This window comes from Macaca fascicularis, chromosome X (genome assembly GCF_037993035.2).
Source record: "Macaca fascicularis isolate 582-1 chromosome X, T2T-MFA8v1.1".
Taxonomy (NCBI): domain Eukaryota; kingdom Metazoa; phylum Chordata; class Mammalia; order Primates; family Cercopithecidae; genus Macaca; species Macaca fascicularis.
Window position 1 is genome coordinate 31,381,985 of NC_088395.1, and position 21,530 is coordinate 31,403,514.

At 38.9% G+C, this 21,530-nt stretch overlaps 1 protein-coding gene and 1 non-coding gene across 18 annotated transcripts in view; one reads left to right on the plus strand and one right to left on the minus strand.

The window, feature by feature from the left end:
• DMD (dystrophin) overlaps nt 1-21,530 on the minus strand; it is a 2,153,717-nt gene that overhangs the window by 225,754 nt on the left and 1,906,433 nt on the right. For all 17 annotated transcript variants that reach the window (XM_015443662.3, XM_065538825.1, XM_065538826.1 and 14 more), the window contains one exon: nt 18,134-18,212. In XM_015443662.3, the coding sequence (XP_015299148.3) occupies nt 18,134-18,212 (79 nt within the window). The remainder of the gene's footprint in view (nt 1-18,133; nt 18,213-21,530) is intronic.
• On the plus strand, nt 17,768-17,873 carry LOC123571455 (U6 spliceosomal RNA). The gene has a single exon (XR_006695618.1). It is a non-coding gene; the product is annotated as a U6 spliceosomal RNA (small nuclear RNA).

Genomic DNA, 21,530 nt, shown 5'->3' on the forward strand with positions numbered 1-21,530 from the left:
AACTTTAAGATCACTTACTAAACTTTCAAAGACGGGCAGATTTTCCATAAAGATTTCAACAGCAGAGACAGATGGGCTACATTCCAGAGAGGAAGGTCACAAGAGTGATGAATGAGACCTCGAATGTCTGCCATAGCTGTGAAAATCTTTATGGCTAACTAAAATTCCTCACGAATAACAACCTGTAAATATTATATGAGCTGTCAGACAGACAACGCTGAGCTCTGAGACCATTGCACATGGTGAACAGAATACCACACCATGGGATTTGTCAGTAGATTGCCAAGTCATTTAGAGTATCAGGCTCACATTTGATCTGGGAAGTCAAGAGTTCATACTAAAATTCTCGGCAAGTTGACTGAGTTGCAGAGATAAAACTATACCTAATATCCAGTGCTGCTGGCTGCACAGTCCCACAAAATCTAATAGCCAAAGTTGGGTGGCATTACTCACGGAAAAAAAAAAAAAAAAAAAAAAAGCTCATTCAAACCGACTTAAAGAAAACTTCAAAAACCTCATGATGATTATTAGAAGAGTAAGAAAGCAATCAAACCTCCTAAGGTTAGATATAGGAAGATAGGTACCTACATAAATAGAGCCAAGAATAATTTATGCTCAAGGAATTTTTGAGTAAATTTGAACATAATTGGCTGACTGCATTACCAGAGAACTTTCCTCCAGGTAATGGTGGTTACAGTCTTTGGGCCATCTGGGTTAAGTCAGGTTACGAACAAGTCAATGCAGTATCGCCAGGTGCCTTTACTGTCTCTACAGATGTGCTTTTAAAAGACGGCAGGCAGTCAACACCATTTGCTGAACGCTCTCTGTGTGAGAGGTATTGTATTAGGCACCAGGGAAATTTCAAGGAAAGTAAAATTTGAAACCTGAGACAGTAGGGAGCAACTCAGATATTAAAAACCAAATGACTATAAATGGGATGTACATCCATTAGAAAGCAAGAAGACTGAGAAAGAACTAAAGCTGGGACAGCAATTAAAGCAAAAAGAGTATAGGAGAGATTGAATTTGGGGCCCATTTTTCACCCAGTTGTGAAAGAATTAAACATGCATACCTTAGCCATGGCCTCACAGTGAGCACAGTAGGCTTCCTGGTTCCTTGACCTTGGCTTGACCACGTGACTTGCTTTAACAGACATGATGTGAACAGAGGCTTGTTGCACTGGCAATCTGCCATGAGAACATGCCCCAGGTTGCTTCTGATCCTTTAGTCTGGGCTCACAACCCAACATATTTAGAGACCATCTAAACTGAACTCACAACCTAGAGGCAAACCCAGGCATTCTACAGTATGAAGTAGAGCTTTCCAGTCAAGCTTCACCCAGATCACCTGAACTACAGTTAACCTGTAGACCCATAAGCATGAGAATAGAAGCTTTGTACTCTTGTATGGTAGTTATATTGTGGCATTACTGTGGATACAGCTGACAGAGAGAGGAGTAGAGAGAGAAGGGGAGAGGGGAAACAGCATAAAGATTAAAGAATAGAAAATTTCCTCCAGCCAAAGTCTCTCCCATTTGTTACTAGCGTCTGCCTCTACTAACATCCAAAGATTAAGGGGGATTATCATCCTCTTTGGTCTGTGCAGTTGAGACTTGTGGGTTGCTATTCACTGGTGTCTGGAACCCCTTTTCTAAGGCTGATAATCCATAATAGTCAGAAATAGTCCTTAAAGAGTCAGAAAATGGCTAGAAAAAGAGGAAGAGAGATTATTTTAAACTAAATTTTACAAGTATGGGCTGGGCACGGTGGCTCACGCCTGTAATCCCAGCACTTTGGGAGGCCGAGGCGGGTGGATCATGAGGTCAGGAGATCGAGATCATCCTGGCTAACACGGTGAAACCCTGTCTCTACTAAAAACACAAAAATTAGCCAGGCGTGGTGGTGGGCGCCTGTAGTCCCAGCTACTTGGGAGGCTGAGGCAGGAGAATGGCATGAACCCGGGAGGCGGAGCTTGCAGTGAGCCGAGATTGTGCCACTGCACTCTAGCCTGGGCAACAGAGCCAGACTCCATCTCAAAAATAAAACAAAATAAAATAAAATAGTTACAAGTATGAACTTGAATATGTTAGTAAATTGTTCTAGCCTCAGTTTTCTCTTCTGTGAAATGGAGACAATAATAGTCCTTATTTTACGAGGTTGGTGTGAGGATTAAATAGCTTAATCCATGCAAAATGCTTCCTCTGTGTTAAGAGCACAGAGCGCTTGATACTTTTTAAAAATTCCAACTCCTACACTTATTATTTTCATGATTAATGTAGCTAGTTATCAGGATATTTATCTCATTCACTAACTTACTGCTAGTGTGAGGAATCCCAGGGTAACCAGGAAAATGACAGGAGACTCTCTATGGTTCTAGAGTTAAACTGACTGTTAACCACCAAAGCATGGGACCAGGGAACTAGTTAAAGAAATAATCTCCCTTCCTCTTTTTCTAGCCATTTTGTGACTCTTGAAAAAATGTTATGCCATTCTCAGAGTAATAAAACACGAATGGAGACAAATCTTCCTCTTGGCATTCTGATGCTGATGTTTACTATGAAAATCAACTGTGCTTTATCATTATACACTATATTAGTATTACTTCAGAATTCAAAACAAATAGCTAAATATTTTTAGAAATAAATAAAACATTCTTGCTTTAATTTCAATTGTTGGTTCTGATTTTTAAACTAAATTTTACAATACCAAACTTACTATTTTTTTCCTATTTAAATTGGTGTGGGTGATTCATGTTAATGGAATTCTCTGACCTGAAGTTATGTTATGTGCTGTCCTGTTTAAGACATAAGCCTTGTTGCCTTTTTTTTTTTTTTTTTTTTTTCCTGAAGATAACAAGGTTATCATGAGCTTTTGTGTTGGGTTCCAGGAATAACTGAAGATGCAGTTTAAAACTTTGTCTCTTCCTCTAATAGATGTATCTGCTCCAGACCTCACGGTCCAAGTCTTTTGAATTACTTTCTTTCCCTTGATAGCTGGTCTAGGTCAAATTCTATAACATGAACTCCTTCACTTTTCACCTCTGGAGAATAAATCCCTTCTGTCCCTAACTCACACCATAAATGAGCTCATTTCATTCCATTCCTCTTTGAATTTTTTTTTCACAGTCATTTCCTGCTCAGACTTTGTCTTTCCACATCAAATTGCCCTCATGCTGACTAATCCTTCAATTATTCTCTCTCTTGTCTACCTATTTCTATCTCATTAAAACATTAGCGCTCTCTAAAACCTGTATTTATATTCATTATACATACATAAGAAATCACTTTTCTGAACAGAAGGGCTATAAGGAGACTACACATGAAACTGGAAAGGGAGATATTCATCTTTTTTTTTTTTTTTTTGAATACAGAATCTTGCTCTGTCACCCAGGCTGGAGTGCAATGGCTCAATCTCGGCTCACTGCAATGTCCGCCTTCTGGGTTCAAGCGATTCTCCCGCCTCAGCCTCCCAAGTAGCTAGGATTACAGGTGCCTGTCATCATGCCTGGCTAATTTTTGTATTTTTTAGTAAAGATGGGGTTTCACCATGTTGGCCAGGCTGGTCTTGAACTCCTGACCTCAGGTGATCCACCCGCCTCAGCCTCCCAAAGTTCTGGGATTACAGGCGTGAGCCACCACGCCCGGCCCAAGATATTCATCTTATCAGAATGGCTAAGTAGAAGGAAGAAACTGATTTTTCATCACTGAATGCATCTTTTGACGCTTCCTAAGTGAGATCAGGGACCAAGCAATTATAAACATTCTTTGCTAAGTTCCTATCAAAAGGAATACCCTCTACTTTGGCTTTGCATGTAGCCTCAGGGACAATACGCATTAATACTCACCAAGATAGAACATCTCCTTTCCCTCACTGTGAAATGGATTCCTCATTCCATTCTACTCCTATAGCACCCACTATTTACTACCACTGGAGGAAGTCATTTTTTATAGGTCTGTCTTTTGTGATTAGTATTTATATGTCCCAAGGTGATAATTCTCTTTTTTTATCTTCATATTTCAGGGGACTAGTGTTTGTTAATAAATATAGGAATGAATGAAAGAATACTACAGGCACAGTAAGTAACAATGCTACAGGCACCATGTCACTTCTTAGCTCAGAATTGTATGACTTCCCTTCTCACAAAGCATATATGCCAAAGGCTTTTAACGATAGCCAACCATAGTTGATAAGATCCTTCCTTGTCTGCCCCTTGATCACTCACTGACCTCCTATCATTCACCATCTTTCTTCCTTGGCTTCCCACATACTGGCTTCCTTGCTATCAATGTTTCTCAAACCCTCTAAGCATGCTCCATCTTGGATCCTTTACTTTTACTGTTTCCTCCACCTGGAACACTTTGTCCCCCAATATCTGACTGGTGTACTTCCTCACATCTCTACCGAAATGTCACCATTCCTGACCACTCCACTAAAAGGGTCCCCTTCTCCCATCCTCTAGCCCCTTTAGCCTGCTTTATTCTTTTTTAAAAAAATCAAACTTACCATGACCTGATTGTCCATCTTCTCTTGTTAAAATTTAAGCTCCACAATAAATCAACTTTGTGTTATTTAGTGCTGTTTCCCCAGTTCCCAGATCAGAGTTTGATTTATATTGGTCATTCAATAGACATTTGTTGAGTAACAAAGTGAATCAATTCTTAACTGACTGAAAATAAAGTGAAGTTCCTTAACACTTTCTGGACATTAGACTAAGCACTAGGCTAAGTTCTTTCATTTTATTAGACTGGGAACAATCTTTTAAGTGCCCAGTTATTCATTCAGTCGAGGCATATCCTGCATCTAATATGCAAGATGTTATGTTATATGCAAAATTATTTTTAATAAAAAAGTAATGCATGCCCTATGCCCTTAAAGTGCTCACACTCCAACATATTTCCTTTCAAGATCTATGTTACTGACCATCTTACGTTCTAACTCTTGCCTGTCATGGGCATGTATGCTGCTGAGCTTAAGGTTTAAGGTAAGAGATTGATGTAATTTTATGCTGTCCCCAAAGTCCTTACCTATTAATGGAGATCATGAGGTTGGACACCTTAAATAATAATAATCACTACTTACCCTGGACAAAATAACCCCATTATGAAAGCAAGAGTAAATCAAATTACCCAGTGACTGTAATGGGCCTATTACAATACCTTTTTCTCAGATGCTTCTAAATGCCTGTCAATTTCATTGCCCCCTCACAGATTGGCTTCCTCCAGGAAGCCAACTCTAAGGCAATGATTAGAGAGCAGGATATTGAGTAAAGTGTGCTCTTGGGGTAGACTACTGTGGAAGGGAAGTGAAAGAAACAGGAATGGAAATAGGGAGAAGTCAAGCTTGAATGCAGACCCACTGACAGTCTCATTCAACCCCATGGAAGCTCTTGAGCTAGAATGTTAATGTTCTCCTGAGGTGGGCCAAAATGGTCAGGTCATTATTCTCCTACACTGATCAGGAAGAGCTGCCCACATAAGGCGTATGAGTTTGGGTGAGGCAGCTGAGGCAATTCCTGAAGACTGTCTGCTGAGCTGCTGAGGACACTCCCTTTCATTGAGAGACTAAAGGGTCCCTAAGGATGCAGAAAAGCAACTTCAAATAATTCCTCAGGCATAGGTCACTGTATTTAGTGTTCCACATGATTTTCATTACCACAAATTGTGCAGGCATTGGTATAAAGGAGTGATTCTCAACTAGGGGCAATTTCACCCAACAGGGGACATCAGACAGACAATGTCTGGAGACATTTTTGGTTGTCACAACTAAGGGAGGGAAGTGCTACTGGCATGTAGTGAGTAGAGGCCAGAGATAATGCACAGGACAGCCCCGAATAACTTTTGCCCACAGGGATGTGATCCCACGGTTTCTGTTACGCAAAGCTTTGTATTCTAGGACAGATGGCAAAATGCTACCCCAGGCCAAACTCACAAATGCCTTCATTTTCTGAAAGGTGTAAAAATACACCCTTCAGAGCCAGCATTCCACTAATTATCTGGCCCCAAATGCCAATAGTGCCCAGGTCAAGAAAGCCTGGTTTGCAGTCTGGCCTGTGGCCTGTGAGGTGGCATTACCCTTAGATGGATAATAAATAATACAATCAGATGCTTTTTCTTCGAGAGCTTGATTGTAATACACAGAGATAAACAGAGATGACAGATGGGTGTGGAATTTTAAAAGTCAGGTAACAGAGGAAGAAAATGGAAGTCATAAGAAAGTAGAAGCTATAAGTAGAAGGTGTTAGGTGGAGAGAAGAGAGAAGCTATGATGATGTAATAGTTCGAAGTCTATGGCAGCAAATGTATATACAGAAAGAAGCAAACATATGTTTCATGGTGTCTGTTGTTCCACGTTATTCTTTTATTTTTTTTGAGACAGAGTCTCGCCCTGTCGCCCAGGCTAGTGTGCAATGGCGCGATCTCGGCTCACTGCAACCTCTGTCTCCCAGGTTCAAGCGATTCTCTTGCCTCAGCCTCCTGAGTAGCTGGGATTACAGGTGTGTGCCACCACGCCTGGCTAATTTTTTGTATCTTTAGTAGAGACGTGGTTTCACCATGTTGGCCAGACTGGTCTCGAACTCCTGACCTCGTGAACTGCCCGCCTCAGCCTCCCAAAGTGTTGGAATTACAGGTGTGAGCCACCGCACCCAGACCATGTTATTCTTTATGCTTCTCTGTATCCTGAAAATGTTCCTTATCACCTAAGCCTATCCCTGTCCCACACAGCCTTAAGGAGACATAGCACATAACAGAGCAGTACCTGCAGTAGACTGAAATCAAGATGATTTTTACTGCAGATATCTGAAAGTCTATTTAAAAATCTAGAATGGTTTTTAAACCAGGAACAGTTTATGTAAGTCTACAAAAGAACAAAATGCCTTTTGTCCTCACTTCAAAGTTCTCACCAGAAAGCACTTTGTAATCCCAAACTGGTTGTGTTCTGAAAATGGAAAACCTCCAAATGGAAAAACGAAAGTAATGCTTTTTGCCCAGAGGGATGTGATTCCACTATTCCTGTTGTGCAAAGCTTTGTATTTTGGACAGATGACAAAATGCTATCCCAGGCCAAACTCACAAATGCCTTCATTTTCTGGGTAGTGTAAAAATATACCTTTCAGAGCCAGCATTCCACCAAAATAGTGCCCATGTTATAAAACTGATTCAGAACTCTGGTGCTGTTCTCTTTGCCCTAGGTCCTCACAAGGCCTAGAAGAATCTGTCACAATGAGGAAGATGAAATAAGAAAGAAACAGACATTTGTCTCATCTCTTCCATGCCACCGGGCTAATTTCCATTTAAGTACGTGACAATGGAGTGACGGTTAGTGATCGAGCTAAATGTGTCCATTCAGCTCCAAAGCCAGATTATGCATGGGGTATGATAGCAGCTTCATAAAAATCTAGGAGAGGTTAATACTATTTTTGTTCCACTCAGATCCCTTTTACTGAGCTGGTTCACCCAGCCGCAGTTGTGAGTGTTGGTAGCTAAGGCTTCATTGCTCCTTTCACCAGAAATCCTCCCTTGGCCAAATGGGAACTGCTTTGCTATCTCCCACTCCCCAGAAATCCAGTCAATGATTAATTCACATGGGAAAATAAAAGCCCAGCCCCGGCCAGGCATGGTGGCTCATGCCTGTAATCCCAGCACTTTGGGGGACCAAGGCAGGCAGATCATGAGATCAGGAGTTCAAGACCAGCCTGGCCAACATAGTGAAACCCCGTCTCTACTAAAAATACAAAAAAAAAAAAAAAAAAAAAAAAAAAAAAGGCTGGGCATGGTAGTCCCAGCTACTCTGGAGGCTGAGGCAGGAGAATCGCTTGAACCTGGGAGGCAGAGGTTGCAGTGAGCCGAGATCACGCCATTGCACTCCAGCTTGGGTGACAGAGTGAGACTCTGTCTCAAAACAAAAACAAAAACAAAAAACAAAAACAACTCAGTCCCCTTATCTCAAGGTAGGGACAATTTGTTCTCCAGAGCTCCCTGTGGGATCAGGCTGAAGTGACTCTCTTCCTTCTCACTTAACTCCTTGACCGGCATCCTTCTTACTTTATCCTGCTTCCCTCACTCCCTTTCACCTGAACAAATTACTTCTACAAGAAGCCCCATCTATCTAAATAGGGTTCTATTTCTAGGGATTTCACCTAAGGCTAGGGTGAGCAACTATCCTGGTTTGCCTGGGACTACAGAGATTTCCTGGAATATGGGAATTCCAGTGCTAAATCTGGGAAAGTCCCAGACAGACCAGGATGAGTGGTCACTCTACAAGGCAGATAAATATTTGGATCCTGAGCATCCTTCCTGCTAAGTTTAAGAAGATTCTTTGCATACAGGGACTTGAGCGATCCAAATAACATAGATAAATTAGTCATTTCTGGGAAGCCATCTATGCAAAAAAAAAAAAAAAAAAAAAAAAAAAAAAAGTGCCCCAATTTGTAGTATTTGCCAATTTCCATGGAGTAAATCTTCCCACTATACCTGATTTCAAGCTACCAAAGGTAGGCTTAATAACTAGCTCACAATTCCTGTATATTTTACAATTGGCTCTCTTGAGCCATTGTAAGCCAGCCCCAGCACAGAAATTCCCATAGCATAAACAAAAATGTTCTGTTTCCTCATGTGTTCAAATTGATGGGATATATAGGGCCAACGATGCAAAATCTGGTTGCTAATGATACTGTAAAGCAAATAAATCTGAGAGCTTATTGAGGAGTATAAATTTGAGCTAAAGGAGAAAAGGGCCATGACAATATATTTTAAGAAGAGAATATAATTATTACTGCTGTAGCTGCTTTTTGTGGGCATTGGAAAGGCTGTCTTTGAATTTATAGAGGCATTATCAGCATCACCGGTAGGTCACATGGCATTTGTCCCAAATTCCTACCACTTGGGACAACATGTGACTGCTGAAGAAACTGGCCCAAATCATTTTACTCTGAGATTTTACTTGAAAGAGAATTTTAGCCTGCAAATCATCTCACATTGGACCTGCAAGATTCTTTCTGACTTTTATCATGATGGCTTATTTTTATTTATTTATTTATTTATTTATTTATTTAATTAATTAATTAATTTATTTTTTGAGATGGAGTTTCACTCTTGTTGCCCAGGCCAGAGTGCAATGGCTCAATCTCGGCTCACTGCAACCTCTGCCTCCTGGGTTCAAGTGATTCTCCTGCCTCTGCCTCCTGAGTAGCTTGGATTACAGGCGTTAGCCACCATGCCCAGCTAATTTTGTATTTTTAGTAGAGACGGGGTTTCTCCATGTTGGTCAGGCTGGTCTCGAACTCCTGATCTCATGTGGTCTTCCCGCCTCAGCCTCCCAAAGTGCTGGGATTACAGGCGTGAGCCACCGCACCCGGCCTCATGATGGCTTATTTAAGCCAATCTGAAGCTTTAAATTATTGGCCCGCTCATATTTCAAATTATCCGTCCCCTGAGGACACTGGTAGCACAGGCTGGAGCATTGTTAAGTGAAATGTCAGCAATTATTAGATGTGCTCAAAGGTTTCCCCTGTTATTTTTTTTTTTTATTTAAGTGTGTGTGTAGTGGAGAATAACCGGGATGAAACTTGGCAACTCTCAAGATGGAAACAAACTGCTAGACCCTATGTATCGAGGAGAAACTGTAAAAGCTTGAGTCGCTTTGACAAGAGAGAAAAAGACTTAACCAGGGATATGATTAAGGCGGTTAAGATTGTAAAGCCTGCAAGAAATGATTGATCAGTTCTTTCTTTTTACAGTGTCTCATAATCCGAGAACAAGAAGGTCACTCAATGAAACAGCTTTTAAATTCAGAATAAATAGTAAAAAGGAAATTTGTCTTTCAGAGTCCCATTGCCACTCCAAGAGGTCACTGGTTAAAAGCTAGAGTATAAAATTTTACCTTTATTGTTTTTTTCCATTACAAAAGTAGTACATGCTATTACCAAAAAAATTGTAAAAGTAAAAAGAAAGAAATGATGCAATAACTGTTTGCCTTTTGGTGTCTTTTTATTTTCCATTTTTCTTTTATGTGTACATTTCTGTTATTTTTATTTTATTTTCTAATACAGTTGTGATCATGCTGTAATTTTGAAGTCAGCCTTTTCCCTTAATATATTACATGGTACAGTAGACTTTGATAAAAACAACCATACAAAGTTATGAATGCTATTAGTCTTTGCTGAGAAGCAACATAAAAGGCCACATTATTTATTGAGTGTCTACTATGTGATAGTCACTATGCTAAATCTCATGCCACTGTGTATTATCAATGTCAGGAGTGAATTTACCTCTTCCTCTTTTGGGTATAAGACATAATTCATTCTGTAAATATTTACTGAACACCTGCTAAGTGCCATGTACCACATTACATACTGTAGAATATAACTGTCAACAACACTAATACTATCCTGGCCTTATAGAGATTAAGGTCTATCTTTTGGATTATTTATCACTCATTAGTTACACAAACAACTATTGAGCTGTTCTAATGTGCAAAACACTGGACTTGCAGATTAGATCCTTGGAAATCACCTTCAGAAAGGAGAGGGACTACTTATACTGACAATTAAATGCAAGAGAATGAATGAAACTTTCATGACCAGTTTGACTCTAACAGGCATGCATTAAGTTATACTATCAAGCTGATAGTAATAATGATACTAATGGTAAAGCTAATAGCAAACACTTGAATAGCACTTACTATGTTCCAGGCACTACTGTAGGGGTTTTACAAATATTAACTGTTTCATCTTCACTGTAACCCCATGACATAATACAACCATATTTCACTGAATTCAACATCCCATTGGTCGAAAGTGCATTCTGATTTCAGAGCTGTTAAAACATGGGTAGAAAAGTGTGTCTTACAATTGACCAAATATGTTACTATTATCCCTATTTTAAAGATGAAGAATAAAGAGAAAGAATAAAGCATAAAGTGTTCTGAGTCAATATTTGAATCCAATCAGTTTGATTTGACAGCTTTTACTCTGAACCACTATCAATACCATTTTGACAAGGCAGCTTTTAGCCCAGAGGTGTTGAGAGAAAAATTTAGACTCTGTAAATCAACTTAGGATGGCCAAACGAAGAGGAATATATGAGAGAATAGAATAATCATTGGCAATAGCAGATAGACTAGACAGTTATTGGCCTAGGCATTTGTTCTTAATGGGTAAGGCAGTGTGATGTGTGGCTTGGAAGTCCAGAAACTGGGTTCCAGTCCTCGTATTATAACTATCTTTGTGACCTTGGTTATGTCATTTGATCATTCTGCACCTATTTTATCATCTGTAAAATAAGGAAAGGACTGGAATGATTCAATGTTTCTCAAACTATTTCGACTGCAACCCACAGAAGAAAAATGTTTTACACTGTGATCTAGCGCGTACACACACACACACACACACACACACACAGATACACACATGCATGCACACACACATCTAACAAATCAACTACCATCAAAACAACACTTAACCTTGCTCGGGTAATGCACTCTCATATTTTCTAATCTGTTCCATTCCATTCCATTCCAGTAAAAAATTGTTGGTTGTAAGTCTTTTTAAACTGATTTTAGGATTTGCTAATGAGCCACACCTCAGAGTCTGGAAGCTACTCGTATAGATACTTTCTAAGCTTATCTCCAGTTAGGAAATTACACAGCACAAGAGGGCTCCTGGGTGGGAGTGGAGATGGGAACTTTAGTAAAGAGAGGGAGTTGACCCTTTTGCCACATAAACATTCATTTTCTTTTAATTGGATCACTTTTTTACAACCTTTAGCAGAAATTTTTTGTCATTAAAGCATTTGGCAAATACCACACCAAGGCAAAGGTTCACTGTGATCCATAGCATAAAGTTTAGTGTGAAATTAATTGGTGTGCCTGAAAAAGGTTTCCACAGTCACCTAAAACTGGAGAGCTATAGACTCCTTATCCTCTTAGAGTCTCAGTGTATAATAAAGGCTCCAAGAATTCCAACAGGAAAGAAACTTGCTTATCTTTGAAACCTAGTGTTTTTCCAATCTTATTGATCAGTACTATTTTTTTCAAGGGACAGTTATCAAAACCTAATAGAACATTAATGTTTTAAAGAACCTGGCTTGGAAAATATTCTTTTAAGGGAATTCTGGAACTTGTAAAATATTAAGAAAACCATGGATTCTTTTTACTGTTATAGAAGGATTCCTCCCTTTACCCAAATATATAGTGATCTTTCTTGGTGAGAAAAGTAGAATTTAGAATAAAAGACCAGAGAATTGAGATAATGGTCAGGAAAAATATTTAAACTGTTTTTCTGGTCTTTGTTTTTTTTTTTTGTTTGTTTGTTTGTTTTTTGAGACGAAGTCTCTCTCTATTACCGAGGCTGGACTGCAGTGGCATGATCTCGGCTCACTGCAACCTCCACCTCCAGGGTTTAAGCCATTCTCCTGCCTCAGCCTCCTGAGTAGCTGGGATTACAGGCCCGTGCCACCACACCCAGCTAATTTTTGTATTTTTAGTACAGACGGGGTTTCACCATGTTGGCCAGGGTGGTCTTGAACTCCTGACCTCAAGTGATCTGCCCACCTTGGCCTCCCAAAGTGATGGGATTACAGATGTGAGCCAACATGCCCAGAAAATCTTTCAACTCTTGAAAAGGAAAGGACAATATTCAGACTACTACGCCAATGTACTTTAGTACTTGCTTAATGACAGACATATGAAGAGGCTGATAGTATACCTACGAACTATACATATATAATTATATATTAGTACATAATTTTAATAATTTAAATGCCAATTTCATTGTAAATTATATACATATTTAAAATCATACTATTAGAATTTCTCCTTTTTCTTGGTTTAAGTTGTAGAAGTCAATTAGGAGTAGCAGTATATTAAAACTAGAAGTAAGGACAAGTTAGTGTCTATGAATGGAGAAGGGTCATATTTCACAATGCTTTTCTCTCCTTATTTTCTCTCAGATCTAAGATAAAAGAAACAATTTCTGTAACTAGTAGAGATTGGGCTACTGGGAAGAAACAGTGAATACTTTTTTTTAGTAAAAGGCTGCCTCTGTCTTCTGATAAAAAAAAAAACAGACAGCTGGTAATGTAATTTCCAAATAATTTCCAAAGGGGAGTGTGTGTGTGTGTGTGTGTGTGTGTGTATGTGTGTGTGTGTCAGAGTGAGAGAGACAGAGAGAGAGAGAGAGAGAGAATAAGATAAACAGAGACAGTAAGCATGTTTATGTTGGGGGTTGCAATTAGTAGCTCCTCCTTATTTTCCTTTTCTTTGTAATTTCCAAGCTTTAGAAACCACTCTATTATTATTCACAATAACCTGAAAGCACATTACTAAACATGTATCAACTCAGGCCTGTCTAAAATATATATATTAATTCAAATTCATTTAATATGAACCTAGAGGAATATTTAAAACATACTTTTTTTCATTGGTAGGGGAAGCTGCTTTTACAGTAGCAAATATGTGACTTCAGAGATGTCCTGCTTAAAATATGGTGATTTTTTTTTTTTTTTAAATTTAGGGTCAGGGTCTTGCTCTGTCATCCAGATTGCAGTGCAGGGGCGTGATTATGGATCACTGCAGTCTTGACCTCCTGGGTTCAAGTGAGCCTCCTGCCTCAGTTTCCCAAAGAATTGGGATTATAGGCATGAGCCACACCATGCCTGGCTCAAATATGGTTTGGATGGCACACCCAATTTCTGGTGCAATTTTCTAGAGGTAAGTCTGGCAATACACTTGAAAAGGCTTACGAATGTAAACATTCTTTAAGACAACAATTCCATCTTAGGCATTTATCCTGTAGAAAGAATCTGAGATATTTGCACAGGTATAAAAAGGATATTAGCCATAAGTGAAATAATCTTAATATTGAGCAATTTAGAATTGTGTTGGTAAATTTGGTATAGACACAGAAGAGAGTATTAGTCAGTCATTAGAAAAATCACTCTGTAGAAGAATATTTAAACACATGAAAATATTGTAAAGATAGTTTTAAGGGAAAATAGCAGGCCATAAAATGGTAGCATGTTTTCATCTGTGCATGGTTTAAAAGAAAAGAGAGAGGCCGGGCGTGGTGGCTCATGCCTGTAATCCCAACACTTTGGGAGGCCACAGTGGGCGGAATACTTGAGGCCACAAGTTTGAGACCAGCCTGGTCAACATAGTGAAGCCCCATTTCTACTAAAAATACAAAAAACTAGCCAAGCGTGGTTGCATATTCCTGTAATCCCAGCTACTCGGGAGACTGAGTTATGGGAATCACTAGAACCCAGGAGGGGGAGGTTGCAGTGAGCTGAGACTGCACTCTGTCTCAAAAAACAAATAGTTCAAAAAATAAAAAAATAAGATAGAACCTTGACACACACACACACACACACACACACACATACCCCACAAGAGAAAGACAGAAAGCGTATAAACCAAATTTATATTAGTGATTATCTCTGAGTCATTGGATTGTGGATATTTTTTCTTTTGTTGTTTGTACTGTGTGCTTTCGAAATTTTTCTTGATGTGTATAGAGTACCTTTGTAATTTTAAAAAGGACAATGTAAAGAAACAATCCATCCTTAGTCTCACCGTTCTATTTCTTAAATATCCCTTAAACTAAGTTGGTAGTTTCTTTATACCTGCAAGCAAAGCTTTTAAGCATATATTGATATTCCACATGGGCATCCAAGAGATTGATGACTTCCGGGGCTGGCTCCATTCACGCAGGTAGATCAGTCTCTTTATGAATGCCTGTGTCTAACAGGCCTGACCTTTCTGGAAGTGGGCACTGATGTGATATGGTTTGAAAGGTGTGAGAATGTTCCCCTTGGCCCCTCAAAGTTCCTTCCTCACAGCTCAGAACTTACGGCTGATGTTCTACCACCTCAGGCTTACAGATTTTCACACTAATAAAATGCAAATAACCCAGGAGAAGTGCACATTAAACTTTACCTATCACCTGGGTTAAACGAGTATATCATTTTCTGAAAATAGGTTTTAATGGGTAAGACATGGGAATTCAGAGGGGGAGTCAGAGAGAAGAAAATATGAATGAATGGGAATTCAGAGGGGGAGTCAGAGAGAAGAAAATATGTCAGAGGGGGAGTCAGAGAGAAGAAAATATGAACGAATATTCCTGGTGTCAGAGGAGTAATTAATATTCATAATAGTACTATTTTTTTATTTATGGTTTATGAGTAGCTTAGGAGTATGTTATCACATTTAATCTCAATTAAATCAAATAGAATGGCTGTCACCAAGGCAAGTTAAGTAGACCAGAGATTTGCAAAGATGCAGAAGACAAAATCTGTAGCCTTTATCATTTTTCTAGAGCCGTTCCTAAAAGCCACGATCCCACTCCTTTAGATAAACTGCTTTAACTTATCCCTTTTTCTTGGCAACTCCAAAGCATTGTGAAACTGTGTCCAAATAACTAGACCGCAGGCGGATAACAAAGTTAGAGCCAGTTCAGAAAATAAGATACTTCTTAATCTATTATCAATGTATGACAAAAACACAGGACCAACACCTTCCGGAAATTTTGTTCAAAAGACAACAGCCAACTGAAGACACACATGACAGCATCTACTCAAATACTTTAAAGTATTTGTGAGCGTGGATCTTTTTATTAACCCATGGAGAATGGAAAAGAAAGGAAATGATCAGAAAATGGCAATGAAAGAATGTGGCAGAAGAATGGAGATCATACAGAATTACCTCCTCTCTATAAAATACATAAATTAAGTAAAATTACAGTGTGATACTTAAAAACACAGACTCTGGGGCCAACTTCTTGGGTTTGAATCCTGGCTCTCTCATCTACTAGCTGTGTGAATGTGTGCCTCAATTTTTTCATCATTGAAATAGGTATAATAATGGTACCTACCTTAAGGGATTGCTATAAGGATTAAACTAGTTAAAATCTGTAACATTGCTAGGCACAAAGTAATTGCCTTAAAATGATGGATAAACCCTCATACATACTCACATATGACCATAAGGAAATATATCAGAATGCTAACAGATGTTAACTCCATGTGGTAAAGTATGGCTTTTTAAATACCAAAAAACTCAACACATATACTTTTATAATCAAATAAAAAGTGGTATAAATTAATATTAATCAGAGGAAAACAGGTGCTTGCCAATTTAATATGCATTATTGTATAAATATGATTCTCTAATACTCAAACTCTCAGTTAACTAAGGTTATTTCTCTTAGTATTAATTATAAAAACATAATTAATAAAATGGTAGAACCAGTAAATAAAAAGAATGACTAGAGGTCAAGGACAAAAGGAGAATACAAGGCTCACGAATGTAATCCCAGCACTTTGGGAGGCCAAGGTGAGTGGATCACTTGAGATCAGGAGCTCGAGACCAGCCTGATCAACATGGTGAAGCCTTGTCTCTACTAAAAAATACAAAAGTTATCCGGGCCTGGTGGTGTACGCCTGTAGTCCCAGCTACTCAGGAGGCTGAGGCAGGAGAGTTGTTTGAACCTGGGAGGCGGAGGTTGCAGTGAGCCAAGATCACACCACTGTACTGCAGCCTGGGCAACAGAATGAGGCTCCCTCTCAAAAAAAAAAAAAAAAAAAAAAAGGATACAAATAGTTAGGGAAAAGGGAATACCCATAGGCTGAGGTTTCAAATTTGGAGGCAAAGTATTTATTTATTTATTTATTTATTTATTTATTTATTTATTATTGGTACATAAAATTTTACATATTTATGAGGTAACATGATATTTTACTAGCATAGAATACATAATGATCAAGTCAGGGTATTTGAGGCGTCCATCACCTTGAGTATTTGTCATTTCTATGTATTGGGAACAATTCAAGCCCTTTCTTCTTGATACTTTGAAATATACAACACATTGTCGTTAACTATAGTCACTCTATTCTGCTGTCAAATGATATAACTTATTCCTTCTATCTAACTGGATGTTTGTACCCATTAACCAACCTCTCTTTATCTCCCCCTCTACCCACACACCTTTCCCAGCCACTAGTATCCATCATTCTAGTCTATGTTTATGAGATCAATTTTTTTTTTAGCTTCCACAAGAGTAAGAACATGCAATTTTTGTCTTTCTGTGCCGGGGTTGTTTCACTTAACATAATGACCTCCAGTCCCATCCATGTTGCTGTGAATGACGTAGTTTCATTCTTGTAGTGTTTCATTGTGTATAGATACCACATATTCTTTATCCATTCATCTGTTGATATACACTTAGGTTGATTTCACATCTTTGCTGTTGTAAACAGTGCTGCGATAAGCATACAAGTGCAGGTACCCTTTTGATACACTGATTTCTTAGCTTTGGGATAGATAACCAGTAGTGGGATTGCCAGATGGTAAGGTAGTTCTATTTATAGTTTCTTGAGAAATCTTCATACTGTTACTAATTTACTGTTACATTTTCACCAACACCGTAAAAGAGTTCCCTTTCTTCACATTCTCACCAGAATCTGTTATTTTTTGTCTTTTGAATAATAGCCATTCTAATTGGGGTAAGATGATATATCATGTGGTCTTGATTTGCATTTCCCTGGTGATTAGTGATGTTGAGCATTTTTTCATATACCTGTTGGCCATTTGTATGCCTTCTTTTGAGAATTGTCATTTATTTCATAAGGCAGGGAGTATTTAATGAATTATTTAGAGATAAAGAATTACAGAATCACAGTAACACATATTGAATGATCATATTATAATTACATGATATCATAATTATTAGCTTTATGAACTGAACTGATAGGCAGAAATTAAAAACTCAAAGGTATGTGTTTGCTTCAGCAGCCCATATACTAACATTGGAATGATACAGAGAATATTAGCATGGCTCCTGAGCAAAGTGTTCCATACTTTTCAAAAAGACTCAAAATTATTAATGAAGTTAACATTTGAGAATATATTGCAGGAAACAATTATGCATTAGCTGAAGACTGGGCAAAATGATCCAGTTGGGCTTCTTCTTCCTACCCTTCTAAATTTATCAACCAAGTTATATTTCAGGATGATTTATGCTTCTACTACATCTGACAGAGATTATTATAATTCAACTCTTAATTCTTTTGTTTTTTTCAACTGTTAATTCTTATTAATCAAGATGCAATAAAGTTAAGTGATAAAAGCTGAAAATGACTCACTGGAAAGAAAGTGCTGAGACGCTGGGCCAAAGTCCCTGTGAGCTTCATGCAGCTGCCTGACTCGGTCCTCCACGGCCACCTGGGAGGAAAAGGAGAGAAATGATGTTCTCTCATTCTATATAATGAGGAACAATTAAAATAATGTATCCTTTCTGATAAGATACTTTGAGTCTCCAAGGCTGACAACACCAAAGCAACAATTCATAGCCCTAGTTTTAATATCCACTTACCGTATATAGTATCCCAGACTCGTTTTTATCAATCCAAGGCCAAACACAAAGGATTTCCTCTCTCAACAATGTTAAAATAAGATTTTTTTTTTTTTTTTACAGTCAACTCATTGACAGCCACAAATGAACTACTGCTTCAATTAGTACCATAAAAAAATACAAATCTTTACTTTCACAGAAACATTAGGGAGGGTGCCATTTGGTATAGGTGACTACAGAATCTCAGAAATGACATGTCTTGTCTTTAAGTCTTAGTCTACTGTTTTTGACAAATTTTTAAAGAAGTAATATTGATGAATAGGTAATAAACCATTGAGTGATATTTAATTATTGATAATTAGCAATTAACCAATAGTTGATTAATATTTAATTATGGACTGGGCACAGTGACTCATGCCTGTAATCCCAGCACTTTGGGAGGCCAAGGCAGGCAGATCACTTGAGGTCAGAAGTTCGAGACCAGCCTGGCCAATATGGTGAAACCCCGTCTCTACTACAAATACAAAAATTAGTCGGGTGTGGTGGTGCACGCCTGTAATCCCAGCTCCTCAGGAGGCTGAGGCAGGAGGGAGGCCACAGTGAGCAGAGATCGTGCCACTGCACTCCAGCCTGGGCGACAGAGTGAAACTCCATCTCAAAAAAAAAAAAAAAAAAAAAAAAAAAATTAATTAAATATCAAAGAAGTACAGGCAAGGCTTAAATTTGGGATAAAACAGGGTGGATAGGAAGATAAAACTAATTTTCAGATTTCAGTTTTCAGTGGTCTTGGAAATTATTGAGAAATATACCTTTAGGTGGCATGCAGTGAAAACCGCCATTCTTTTTTTCCTATTAGGTTTTTCTATAATATATTGACACAGTGTGCTGTCAACTTAGTGAATTCTATTCTTGGGGCGGGAAAAGGAATAATTTTATGGGTGAAATACTATACTTAGTCATTTGGCATTTTGCCAATCCAATATAAGTGGTAGCTCCAGGCATCCTAGCTCTCTAACTCTGGATTTTGATTTGGTTGTGAACAGTCCATGCTAAACTAGGGGTCAATCAGAGCTTGCACAGAGCAATCGGAACTCAGGGGATAGTTCCTGTGGTGTGCAGAATTCCCAAGAGGTAAAAATCGATGTTAATCTCATCAGAAAAGTGGCTCAGGTAGTCTGGTCTCAAACCAACTCTGGCCTTCCAATATCAATTAAGTGCCTAGTGTATATCCAGAACAATCTCATTTTTTCACTCTCCCTAGCCTTGCCCATTTTTGCTTGGCCCAAATACGTGGATAACCAAGTGGAGTTCCCCTAAAATGCAGGATTTGCTTTATTTTATCTACACAAAAGCATGAGGGACATATGAAACCTCCCTTCCCAACCTTATGACCCTGCGCTCCCAAACTCTACCTGCTAAGCCCACCAAAACTACCTGCCTATCCTGCACTATTCCATCCAATGTAACTCTTGTGTGTGGCTTCTTCATGCTGCTCCTTCTCTCGGCAATGCTCTTACCCCACTTCTCTCCCAGATCAATGCTGTGAGTGTTTATATGCTCACTTCCCCATCTCCCGGGTTAGAATTAATGGTTTCCTCAGCATTCTAACAGTATATGGTTTATACTTGAAGCACTTCTATCATACAATTCATTTGAATTATATGGACATGTCTCTTGCAATAGATTGTAAACTTCTTGATAGCAGGGACCATTTTTTGTTTACCTTTGTCTTTGAATGTCTCCAACCCTTTCTGCAGGATGCACAGAACCCTGCACATAGTAAATGGTAGCAAATATTTGTTTAATGACTAGTTGACCAAATAAACGGATAAATGAGTAAATGTGGTATGTGTGTGTGTGTGTGTGTGTGTGTGAGAGAGAGAGAGAGAGAGAGAGAGAGAGAGAGAGAGAGAGAGAGACAAGAGAAGAGATGCGGAACAAACAAGAATACCTACTCACACTGACTGCACTGACTGCAGGTCTGTAATGGTTAATTCTGTGTCAAGTTGACTGGACTATGGGGTGCCCAGGCAAACCACTATTTCTGGGTGTGTCTGGGTGTGTCTTGTGCAGACAAGATTAGCATTTAGTTCAGCGGATTCAGTAGATTGCCCTCCGCAATGTGGGTGGGCATCATCCTATCAGTTGAGGTCCTAAACAGAACAAAAAGGCATGTTCCTTTTTTCCCTGCAGGCCTGCTTGAGCTGGGATGTCAGTGTTCCCCTGCCCTTGGACTGGGATTTACATCATCAACTCCTCTGGTTCTCAGGCTTTCAGACTGAGACTGAAATTACACTATCAATTTTCCTGGCTCTCTAACTTGCAGACAGCAGGTCATGGGACTTCTTAGTTTCCAACTGCATGAGATAATACTTGATTTTATATATCCACACACACATATACATACATATACACACACACACACACACATACGTACATACATATGTATATTGTTGCTTCTATTTCTCTGGAGAACCTTGACTAATCAATGTCCCTGGGTAAATTATTCTTAACTTTCCTTATCAGTAAAATGTGGACAGTAATATAACTTATAGAGTTCTGTGGGAATTAAATAAGATGATACATGTAAAGCACTTAGCCTAGTTTCTATCATGTAGTAATTGCTCAATAAATGTCACCAGCTACTGTTCTTGCTGCTATTATGGTAAATAAAAGGAGAGGAATAGGCCAGGCGTGGTGACTCACACCTGTAATCCCAGCACTTTGGGAGGCCGAGGCAGGTGGATCACTTGAGGTCAGAAGTTCGAGACCAGCCTGGCCAACATGATGAAATCCCGTCTCTACTAAAAATACAAAAATTAGCTGGGTGTGGTGGTGAGCATCTGTAATCCCAGCCACTCAGGAAGCTGAGGCAGGAGAATTGCTTGACACTGAGAGGTGGAGGTTGCAGTGCACCGAGATCATGTCACTGCACTCCAGCCTGGGCGACAGAACAAGACTCCATCTCAAAAAAAAAAAAAAAAAAAAAAAGGAAAACAGGAGAGCAATAGTCTATAATGTGCAGGGTACCACATACAATACAAAAATGGCTAATATTTATTAAGCAATACATGCATGATAATATGAATTATGTTATTTCATCTTTACAGTAACTCTGCAATAGGAGTTAATATTATTCCCCCCACTTCATTGATGTGAAAACTGAGGCATGAGAGGTTAAAAAAAAA